The sequence below is a fragment of the Triturus cristatus genome, chromosome 10, assembly GCF_964204655.1.
Source record: "Triturus cristatus chromosome 10, aTriCri1.1, whole genome shotgun sequence".
Lineage (NCBI taxonomy): Eukaryota > Metazoa > Chordata > Amphibia > Caudata > Salamandridae > Triturus > Triturus cristatus.
This window is the reverse complement of record NC_140593.1, coordinates 1,034,499,467-1,034,511,584: the sequence shown is the minus strand read 5'-3', so window position 1 is coordinate 1,034,511,584 and position 12,118 is coordinate 1,034,499,467. Positions and strand designations below refer to the sequence as shown.

At 48.9% G+C, this 12,118-nt stretch overlaps 1 protein-coding gene across 5 annotated transcripts in view; it reads right to left on the bottom strand.

The window, feature by feature from the left end:
* LOC146796486 (acyl-coenzyme A synthetase ACSM3, mitochondrial-like) overlaps positions 1-12,118 on the bottom strand; it is a 411,246-nt gene that overhangs the window by 248,926 nt on the left and 150,202 nt on the right. For all 5 annotated transcript variants that reach the window (XM_085629088.1, XM_085629091.1, XM_085629092.1 and 2 more), the window contains exons 3-4: positions 10,109-10,319; positions 5,216-5,423 (exon numbers count right to left, since the gene is read on the bottom strand). In XM_085629088.1, the coding sequence (XP_085485214.1) occupies positions 5,216-5,423; positions 10,109-10,319 (419 nt within the window). The remainder of the gene's footprint in view (positions 1-5,215; positions 5,424-10,108; positions 10,320-12,118) is intronic.

Below are 12,118 nucleotides of genomic sequence, written 5' to 3'. Positions count from 1 at the left end.
AACCTCGGCAGGGCCATCATTTTAAAGAGCGCCGCCCTCCCCACCAGGGTCAAGGGCAACGTTCCCCAGTGCCGCACATCCTGCTTGAGGCGGTCCAGTTGAGGGCTTAAGTTACGCCTGAAAAATTCCATCTGATCCAAGGCAACATGTATCCCCAGGTATTTGAACGACCCCTTCGCCACCTGTATCTGGCAGCCCTCCGACAGTCGAGGGGGGGGGCCCCTCAGCACCATGAGGACCGACTTCGACCAGTTGATCGTATAGCCGGATGCCCGGCCAAACACCTCGCAAATATTAAGTAATGTAAGGATGGATCGCCTCGGAGATGACAAGTAAAGCAGTATGTCATCCGCGTATAGGGAGACGCGGTCTTCCCAGTTCGCCGACCATCGAAGGCCTCTCATCATAGGCTCCCACCGTATCCATGTCGCGAGGGGCTCGAGTACTAGGGCGAAAAGCAGCGGCGAGAGCGGGCAGCCCTGTCGCGTACCTCGCCCCAGGGGGAAATCCTCCGACATGTGCCCGTTGGCCGCGACATGGGCCAGTGGTTTGGTATACAGGAGTCGGATCCAGGCACAGAATTTCGGCCCAAACCCCAGATGAGACAGTACTGCGAAGAGAAAGGGCCACTCCACCATATCGAATGCCATACGGGCATCAAGGGAGAGAATAACAGCGGGTTCTTGAATTCGGTCCACTCGGGCCAGCACGCTATGTAAGCGCCTCAGATTGTGGGAGGTACTCCTCCCGGGCATAAAGCCCGACTGGTCCGGGTGCACTATGTCAGTCAAGTGTGGCATGAGTCGGAGGGCCAACAGTTTCGCAAGGATCTTGGCCTCTGCATTAAGCAAAGAGATGGGGCGATAGGAGGCGCATTGGTCCGCCGGCTTACCCGGCTTTGGCAGTACCACGATGGTGGCCGTCCGTTGGTCCGCGGGGAGCTCCCCCATCTCCAGGCCATGTTTATACATATTCAGCAAGTGTGGGGTCAGCATCTCGGGCAGCCTTTGATACAGCTCAATCGGGATGCCATTAGGACCCAGTGCCTTGCCAGGTTGTAATGCCGCAATAGCCACCTGCAGCTCCTCGACCGTAAGATCAGCCTCCAGGGACTCCCTGGCTTCAGGGGAGAGCTTAGGCATCTGCAGGTCACTAATGTATGTTAGCGCCACCTCCTCCGACATGGAGGAGTTGGAGGAATACACACCACGAAAATGCCCCGCCAGGGTGCGCACTATTTCTCGTGGGTCTGACGTTGTCGACCCCTCGGCCGTAGCCAACTGCGCGATCCATCGGGCTCCGCTGTCTCGCCTGTCCAACCACGCCAGTAGCCTGCCGGTTTTATCGCCGACATCGTAGACCGTATGCCGTGAGGCCTCAAGTCGCTGTTTAACACGGTCTGCCAGGTGCTCCCTGTGTTTTACTTGAGCCACTCGTAGGTCATGGGAGGTTTCACGGGAGGGGGTTTCGGCCTGACGAGCCTCCGCAGCCCGGAGCTCAAGCTCCAGCGTCTGCAACTCAGACGTTTGCATGCGCTTATGTCCTGTGATGGCCGCCATCGCCTGGCCTCGCAGCACCGTTTTGTACGCTTCCCAAAGAATTGTGGGAGAGTCAACCGAAGCGGCGTTCTCGTGGAAGTAGAGTTTCGACCCCTGTGTGATGGATTTACTAATCTTCGGGAGACGCAGATAGCTGGGGCGTATCGTATAAACGCGGCGGCGCATCAGGTGGGAACTGTGGTAGTGCAGAAGGATCGGGGAATGGTCAGAGATGCCTCTGGGTCTAATGTCAATACTTTCAACGTTATGGAGGCATCCGGGGGAGCCCAGAAAGTGATCAATGCGGGTTAGACTGTTGTGCACCCCGGAATGGAATGTATAGGAGCGTGTCTCCGGGTGGTGCCAGCGCCAAAGATCTGTGAACCCTAGCGCCGCCACGAAGCCTGCTAGTCGCGTTGCGCCGCTACCCTGTGCCCGAGGCGGAGACCGGTCAATGTGATCGTTCATCACCGCATTAAAGTCACCCCCAAGCAGCACCTCTCCCTCCGGTAGGGTAAGGAGAAATTCACTAAGTGCCGGGAACGCCGTGGCATGCAACCCAGGAGGGATATAGACCGACACTACATTATAAAGATGCCCTTCCCATTGTATGTGAGCCGCGGCAAACCGCCCGGCTCCGTCCGTGTGTACATCAAGCACTATTAATTGGGACTGTTTGCGCAGCCAGATGCCAACCCCTCGGGACCCAGAAGTAAACTCAGAGTGGACCACCATCTTATATCCCCATCTGTCCAGCGCTTTAGTAGCCGTGCCGGTGAGATGGGTCTCCTGAAGCAAGACCAGCGCCGGGGCGCACCGTTTAATACTATGCAGGACCAGACCTCGTTTGATTTTGTCTCCTAAACCCCGTACATTCCAGGTCAGTAAGGAGAGGGGCTGCACCGGGGTCAAGTCAGTGTCGGAGGCTATTGGAGTAGTCAAGTCTGACTTCACGGCGGGTGGGAGAGGAGATAAAGCAATAAGCGGGTAGAGCATAGTGTGGCCCAGGTTGTGTGCAGAACATGTGTATGATGTAAGTCAAAGAGCTGTGTCCTACCAAACCAAAACAACGAAACAAAACCAAGGAACATACCCCGTCCCCCCACCCCCCTCCCTGCCTCCCTGCCACACGGACTCAGAACTGCCCGCCACCCCAACTTAGCAGAGTGCTCAGTCCCTTGAACCCCGAACAGTACTTGCGCTTTTTAGGGAGCGTGGAGTCCGAGGGGGACCCGGACATCCCCCGTCCCCAGGTCTCATAGTTCATGTCCCCAAATCAGCCAGTATGCGGACATTACATCAACATCAGTTCCCAGCGGGTAGTCTTGAACTGCAGTTCGGTCAGGATGCGAGCCGCCGCATCAACCCGTGGGTTCCTCCTCAACCTCCTCAAGGCGCTGTTCATGTCCAGTAGGATCGATCTCACTCCCGGGACACCTTGTCCCTCGGCTCGAACGCCCTGCGCCACCAGCACGGCGCCACCCCTCCAACCAGTCATGAGCCTCCTCTGGTGTGTCGAAGAAGAAAGTTTTGCCCTCCGCCGCCACCCGGAGACGCGCCGGGAAGAGCATTGCATATGGAAGTTCGCGAGCCCGTAGTTTCTTCTTGACCTCCACAAAGCTCCGCCGCTGCGCCGCCACCGCAGCCGTATAGTCCGGAAAGAAGGACACTGTGGAGTTCTGAAGCCGAATCGGCGGTGCCACCCGCGCCGCCTGTAGAATGGCATCCCTGTCTCTAAAATTAAACAGGCGGGCCAGGACAGGCCTCGGAGGCGCCCCAACCTTCGGGCGCCCTCCCGGTACCCTATGTGCGCGCTCCACTGAAAAGAATGTCGAGAGGCCCCGGGGTTGCAACTTGGACTTAATCAATTCTTCCACATAGAGGTCCATGGCCGGGTGCCCCTCACTTTCGGGAATCCCAATAATGCGCACGTTGTTGCGGCGAGAGCGCCCTTCTTGGTCGTCCAGCCTGGCCGCCATGCGTTTGTTCTCCGACTCCAATTGCGACACTCTCTGTAGGAGGCCTTTGGAGTCCTTCGCCAAAGTCTCCGTTGCCTGCTCCACCTCTGCTACCCTGGCGGACATCTTCTGGAAGTCTGCGCGGAGCAGGGATACGTCCGTAGAGATTGACCCCACTGTGGATTGTACCTGCGTTAAGGCCATCATGATGTCCTCCAGCGTCACCTTCGGCGAGTCGGTGGTCGTCGCCATCTTCCCGGTGGGGCCGCCGCGGTCCGACACCTCGGAGTCCCTGGTGTAGGCGAACTTAGCAAGCTTGCCTTGGTGGTGCCCCTTGGTTCCTTTCCCGCTCATGGCGTTAGCGATACCTCCCAAATGTCACTCCCGCAGAGCAACGGGGGAGCGATGCACCAGGGGCCCCCCAGGCCGGGCCCGAACCCTTCAGGCAGCTTAGGGAGCGATCCCCGTCTCTGGTCGTCCCCGAGAGAGGGGGGGGGGGGTCGGCATGGATCAGCAGGGGCCGGCCTCACGTCCCGGCGGGGCCCGATGCAGGTCCGGAGCGTAGTCTCCTGTGCAGCGCAGGCCCAGGGGCCGGCAGCAGCTCGCTTTAGCGCGGGCAGGCCCACCGGATGGACAGCGGATCCTTGCGCCTCTCGCAGGCCCTTCGTCCCGGGCCGATGGGGGTCGTCCAACGCTCGCCTCACTCCCGCCTCAGCCACCTCAGGTGTCGCCGTCGCCAGTGTTTGCCGCAGGCGTCCAGCCTCCGCCACCGCCGCAGTGTAGATCTGTTCGGGCACGCCTCGCCCAGGGCCGCCCCGTCACTAGAGGCCCCGGTCGCACACGCTGAGGCAGGCCGCAGAGGTCCAGGTCTCGCCGATTCCGTCGTGGGCGTCCGAGGGACCCCGGAGTTGGACCGGGATGCAACGCTGTGTGTCCGCTGCACGATTCCAGACCTTAGGGATCGGATCGCTGCCCGGATATGTTACGGATGAGAGGGGGAGTCGATCGTTCCCCCGGAGCCCAACTAGGCTGCGGCCATCTTGCTTGGCTGCAGGCCACGCCCCCCAGCCAAAGGATTCTTGATTCTTTGTTTTTGTAATGCCACATATGCATTTATAAATTTGTTTAAAGCACTTTTTGTGACTACTGCAATTCCGTGATTGTCCAAATAAAACAAAATCTCAACCAATCCAGGGGCCTTTTCTCACTGGAAAAGCTTTCTGGTAAGTGGACTGTCATGGCAAGAGGCTTTGGGTATTAATTTTGTATATGGGCTGCAGGTACTCACAGCTGTTACCGGTTCTGTTTATGTGAAAAGATGGCGCTGGGCCAAAATGATTGGAGGATGAATGAGGCTATCAAAAGTAATCAATAGGTGCCATAATAGAGGGTTCAGGACCTTTTTGTCCTATGAGTAAATCAATTATTGTGTTATTGGGGTAATGGCAATGGCTTATTCTGTAGGGCATTGTTAAAAAGATCTAGTACACAAGAAACTACACCATTCTTATAATTTGGTTTCATCCTTTGCTTGCTACCTGGTGGTTTATTGGATAATTTCTTTGGTTCCCAATTCGCATCCCGATATTTGTTGTTGCTTACTGATTTAACAACACCCCCACACAATTAAGATTTTCTCATACATAGTCACTCATAATACAAAAGCGGTGACTTTCATTGCTCAAAGAAAAACAAACGGTAACATAAAAGTACACTTACTTGAATAAGTCTTTAAAGTTTAACCATCCCTCTTGTCGGCCTTCAGGCACGATTAGCTTGGCCTTCACAAAATCGCAATCTGAAACAACAGCGTCTACTTCGCGCGCCAAAGTATAGCTGGTAATGATGCAACTGGCCTTTGAAGCCTGTAGCCTGTAATGAATGTCTTTAGGGGTCAGTTGAGAAGTCGCAGGGATAAGAACAATGCCTAGAACACATATAGATTCATCAGGTTATGGTTATCACTGATTCCTCCTTATTACTTTTTCTTTTACAACGTTGTGAGTTTATTGGAAAATATATCCAATTACATCTTCACCATTATATACGCATGCTATTAAAAAATAAATATAGTAGTCCATAATAGATATACAAATGTAACATAAATAAACTTATTCAGCATTAAAATCTTTAAATAAAAAAAATAACAAACAAGAATACCTAATAGATTGGAGGATCCTAAAAATAAACAAAATACATCTCCAGAATGGAGATACATTGGAATAGAGGGACCGTATGGGATAGGGACTATAATAGACTAATAGATCCGCAAAAAGTCCACATATCTAGTAAAGTGAACTACGAACTAGATACCCTCCAGCAATATGAATAATAAAAATTCATAAATGATTCTCTGATACTCGTTGTCTTTAAGATTAAATTACATCTTTTCAATTGTATAAAGACCTGACGGTAACAGTAAACAGTTCTTTATCGCTCAATTATAAGAACACTTTTTACTTTCTAGGTGCAAGGTCACAATGAGCAATCATTAAACTAAACTGCTAGTTTAGATAACCTGGTTACAAAAGATGATATAAAAATTTTTTGTTTGCTGTTTCTTTCAATCAGACTTTGTTCTTTTCACACTCAACAATCATGTTAACCAAAGTGACATTGGGACCCATGCACTTGTGTGCCACTGTAAACCAGGTATTCAGCAAAGAAGAAGAAGCTCATACTCTGTCTTGCTTTCCTTTGATACTATACCTTTATAGCCCATAGCAGGCTATACCAGCCATTAAAGTCCCGCTCCAGTGTTAAAGGCCGGGACCAAAGGCGAGGGCCTATAACAAGGAAGCAGGCCTTTAATGGCCGGTATAGCACAGCTATGGCAGGCTATAAAGCTATTTGAACATTCCGTCCCATGAGGGCACAATGTTCTGATTAGTAAAACAATGGCCTCACGGAGCCGAGGGGGGGGGGTGAAATCCCCTCAGGCTCTGTAAGGCCTGTGTTCCTAGCTGTTGCTGTGAATGTTCTACAGCTAACAGCTGTGCACAGCCTCTGGTTCTCCCCAGCTTGGCTGAACTGCTTTTTGTAGTTCAGCCAAGCCATGGAGATCCAGGAGCTGAACAGCCTTCCCCCTCCCTCCTTCCGAAGCTCAAGTGACTCTGAGATAGGGAGGAGAGAGGGAGAAGGCTCCGGTGTGCCATGCAGCACAGACTCTGCCTTTCGCCTGCCCATTGCATTTATTTATGGAGAGGCAGAAAAAGAAAAGGCAGAAGCTGTTTATTAGAACTTTGAAATATTGAGTGCAGTGAGCCTATACCAGTTCATATAGACCGCTGCTTCTCCATGGTCTTCAATAAAAATAAAAACTTCCAAATAAGATGACCTTTCTGTTTGCATATCATTTTCTTTAATAAGAAGGTCTTTCTGTTGTGCCATTAATCCCCCGTAAATTACTTGGCCAAGACTCAGTACAAGGAGGGAGCTAACTGGAAAACTAACTTCCCAAGTTCCAAGTCGTTTTTGTTTCACGCCCTACCTAAATGCCTGCCTTATAAACTTTACACAGTGTAAAAGTGTTGTGCTACTTCTAAATTTGCAGTTGAAGAGTGCAATTGTTAGTGGAATCGCATTACAGTAAAATTTAATTTCAGTCCCTTGGGTGTTTCGTCCAATAGGCAATGCAACTGAATGCAAGTTTGTTCTTTTTACAAAACATCTGCATGAGAACATATTAACACATCTAACATTACATTTTGTCAAACAGAAAGTAGATGGGCAATGTTTCTACCTGTGCCAAAGGCTTCACGTAAATTATTGTTACACCATATGCATTAATTCTCAAGGTGAACATTGGGAGGATATTTCTAGCAATCTGCCTGTCCCGCGACCTTGTCATCAGGCTCCACCCATGCGCCGTCTAGTCAAGGGGCCACAAGGACTCTAAGAGGGGTAGTGCCTGGCCCCGAGGTAGTCTCTACAAATAAGATCTTTGCAGGAAGGAAATGCTACTGGAGAAAAAGAAGAGAACAGAAGCAAAAGATGAAGCTCAGAGGGACGTTGGGGGAGTGAAGAGCCAGAGAGAGGAAGCAGTGTACAAAAAGAAAAGGGTAGCAGAGGTAAAGATAAGGCTAGAAACGTACATCAAAAAGAACAAGCATTGGTAATGCATCAGTTTCGCCTATGTGATGCATAAAGAGCTGTGTTTATCAATCATCCTTTGGGAGAAGGATAGAGCTCCCTGACAAATAACACAGGAGTGGGGAGGATGTGGCCAGAGCCGCTGACTCAAGAGCTGGGGATCCCAGTTCGAGTCTCGGTGTCTCAAAATCCTGTGATTCTATGCAAATCAGTTAATCTCCCCGGGTGATAAATTCTTATATAAATATGCTGCAAGACTAAAAAGCGGCAACATTTTATGGAAAAATAGTTCCACCGAAGCAGATGTTAACAGTATTTCGGCCACGGAAACTGATAAGAGAAACAGATGAGGAACAAGTATTGGTAAATGCAGGAAAATATGCTGGATCCAACAGAAATGGAGGAAAAGTAAGTAGCACGCATGGAAACCAATGAGAAGCCAGGAATGACGAGGCGGGATGTAAGTCTCTTTTAATGTTTATATTTAAAACAATAGATTTCTTAAGCACAGCGCAAGCGCTGTGCAGGCGATACCTAAAAAGTGGAGGTGCTGCTTTCTTGGTGGACTAGGAAGAGAGCACAGTAACCAGTGCTGTGTGTGCAAACACAGTGGATAAAAATGGCTTAGTGAAAAAGCAGGATGAGGCCATGTTACCTAATCTTGTAGAGCCATGACAGGGAACATTTGGGAATTTTAGAAAACCATACTAGGAGAGATGGCACCTTTTGCGGATGAAGCAGTCTTCAAGTCTGTGGCACATGGGTCTAGGCAGTTAAGGGATACATTTGTGTGGCTAGATTATTTTTCAATGTTTGAGTTGCAACCTCGAGAGGGGCAGAAAACATTTATTAACAGACAAGGGGGACAAGGGTAGAGATTGAGATGAAACATTCAAGACATGCACTGTCCAGGTCTATAGGAAATGAACATATGAGGGTGGGAATTGGGGCCACTATAGTGAATATGAAAGAACTATACTTAACAGAGTATCTCTTGGCTTAGCAACAAGAGATTCAGAAACAGGCACAAAGGAAAAGAGCTAGTGCTATTATGATCAGGCAAAAACAGAAGTATCCTGACCGCACAGGACTGAAGACAAAAGTTATCAAATGCAAGAGGCCAGAGAGAATAAAACTAACCAGCCCATATGACATGACTCCTTCTTGTGGGTGGGGACACTTAACGAGAAGAAGTGGGAATAAACAAATTAGGAGAAAGGTACATTGGCAGTGAGAATTTCAAGTTGGGAAATGGATCCAAATTTCACGAGTGTAGGTGGTGTGAGCATGTTGACTATGTTCAGAGTCAAAGGAAAAAGGAATATATAGCATTTGCAGGCGCATTCCAGGTAATGGCAGTGTCGGGTCAGACTCAGAATGTGGTTAGATCGGCTGCACCAAGAGCTATATAGGGCTCAACTTTGGTCAAGATTGTGTACGGCCTGCCTCGGAGTTAGATAAAACAAGGGGTTCCTCCTCCGGCATTGGTGTTGGGTTGTGCGTCGAACCCGGAATCAGAGTGTACCCTTTAGTGGGGTCAAGAGGTGCAGATGACGTCGAGGACGAATCCTCTGATAGTATTCTGACTGGAGGCCTCTTTGGCCACGAAGGCATGCCCGATGGAGCCACAAGAGTGCTGAAAATGTGAAACATGGATCACTTAAAAGCCTCTACTTGTTGCGTCATTGTCGATTGACCCAGACACTCAGGAGGCAACGGGATAAGCTGAGGAATCGGTTTCACGGTAGGAGAGCCATACTGAGATGCACCAAGGCATCTCCACAACTTCTCTGGTCAAGAGGAGCAGACCGATGGAGAATCCCACTTCAACTTCTTGTTTTTTTACTTGGATGACTTGGAGTATGAGGAAGATCTTTACCAAGAATGGGAGTGGGTCCATGTCTTCAACTTCGACCGGGAGGAGCCCTCACATGCATTTCAAAAGTGCTCGGAGATGTAGCACTTGGTTTTGCAGTTCCGGATTGCCTTAGGATGAATCTGGACAGAGTCCTTATGATGCTAGGAGTTGTGCAAGAACCCAAGGCACCAGACACATACCTCATGGGGGTCTGTCACAGACATCTGCTTGGGACAGTTTCTACATGGTTTAAACCCTATATTATTCGGAGAGGACCTGTTCCCTTGCACACTTTTAAATGAAAATTTTGAAGAAAATTCGTCAACACAAATGACCATTTTGGGAGCGAAATCCGGATCAAAGGCTGGAGGCATAGAAAGAAAGATACTAACATCAGCTTGCAGTGGTTGCACATATATGTAGCTCTGGCGTCACGTAAAGGGCAGAATACGGTTGGCGCAGTGCAGCACACCACCACCTACCGGTGAACGGGAGCAATTCTGAGAAAAATCTCCGGATTCAGTCTAGCGCCTGGGATATTTACTGGGTGAGAAATCTACGGGTCAAAACAATCTGCATACCCCCCTTATTGTGAATTTTTGGTTTCTGACAGATACATATAATTTAACATTTTCTGGTTTTATCCAGCACCTTTTACTCACCTGCCCGGATGCAGGCAACGTTTATCAACCACCATTCTGGTATTCGAGGAAGAATCACAATAACTCTGTCGTTCTTTTTCAGACCACAAGGACCTGAAAGGATATTAGCCACCTTCTTGGAGAAGACTTCCAGCTCTTCATAGCTCCACTTTACTTCACCTCCTTCCCCATCTATCCACCACAGGGCTGGATTGGAAGATTTCTTTCCATCCTAAGGGAAAAAAATCTATTTTCATAGGCAAGTAAACGTGGATTCTACAAAGTGCAAGATACTCCAAATACACAGTCTTGAAGTGTGAATATCATATTTAGATAATATATTGAGTCCATTTATAGGGGACTGTGTGAGTGTTGACACCACAGTGCATTCATGCCGTTAGGGTTAACGTATAAGGAAGCCAAAGGATGGTGAGGGCTTAGCTCTGATGAAAGGAGATATCGTCTCAAGAGAATTGGAAGCTGAAGTGAAGCACAGATTGCAGCAACATGTCAACAGATCTGGGGATGACCAAGACCAGGTCCAGCCTCAAATCGAAGGGAAGGTGCTGCACTCTGAATGCATCTGGAAGGCCCCATGGTGTGGTACCATGAGGTTTGTGAGAGATTTCTGGCAGAAGAGATCCTGGTTGCCTGACAAGAGGATATGCAAGATATGGCTGGTGCCTATTCAGTAATTCCTCCTCAAAAAATGAGCACTACATAATAATAGTTGAAGGCAATAGTTTCATCATAACACAAGAACTGGTAAAAACTAAAGAACATTCTTTTGAGGATCTGTTGTACTAAAATCTAATAAAAATAATTTGTACATGAAAAAAAACATTGTGAATGGTGAGTCTTCCAATACCCTGGATTGTAAAATGTAAATTAATCTCATTTAATTAAAGCTAAGTAATCTGCATATCAATATCTTGAATGGAATGTTTATGGAAGAAACCACACACATGTCACGCACCTATATGAGAACAGTAGAATATCCATAAATGTATACATACATCTCTCAGTTGTTTCTGGGCTTCTCACATAGACCACAGTTTGGAGTAGGAGCATGGTAGTGTTAAATTGATTAGCCCCCTGGATTCCGCCGGAAAGAGGAAGAATGGCTGACAGAAGTGTGGGAGGCAGAGATCCTGAAGCGAGGAGGTCAGTCGGCATTCAGCGCAGGGTCTTTGCTTTCCCCTGGCTCGAAATGCCTCACGTTTTAGACCAGCAGATATCTGGTGACTGGGCACCGTTTAAGCCAACGCTCTATTAGTGAGGTTCGCTTGGCCTATGGATTTTTTGCGGATGGCCCTCCCCCGACCCTGCACAGTGACTAATTTGCATGGACTGCTTTGTGTGTTCATAACGGAGACAGTTCGACATTTACAGGATTTAGATGTGTTTTTCACTTTTTTTTACATACGGAATCCATTGGAGCTTGTATGGAGATTATAATGGTGAAATTGTGTGGGCCCTACTATTTTTACGCTAGGCATCAAATTTGTCGGATTTCCTGCTAAACCATGCGGGCCACATTTCAGATGTCAATTTGGACGTTCTATATACCGTCGATGCCTTTATATTATTTAGGTGCCTGTTTAGTTGCCTGTAATTGATTAGAATGGGGGACGCCCCTCCTCCACTTCCGGAAATACTGACGTCACACGCTCACCCTGCTGAGCATAGGTTTGCTGGTAGTTACAGTCCTAACGAAAGTCCTTTAAGTAAAGGGGACAACCAAACACCAAATAGTGTCCCGATAAAGCGGTAATGATTTTAACACCAGCTCGAGTGCCCAGGAGGATGAAAAAGTTCACCTGCAGAATCCCTTTATCAGGCAACAGACGTAGCCTCCTTTCTCCCCTGTGCAGACACTATTTGGTGTTTGGTTGTCCCCTTTACTTAAAGGACTTCTGTTAGGACTGCAACTACCAGCAAACCTATGCTCAGCAGGGTGAGCGTGTGATGTCAGTATTTCCCGAAGTGGAGGAGGGGCGAATTACATCCTAAATGGGAGAGGCCACTGCA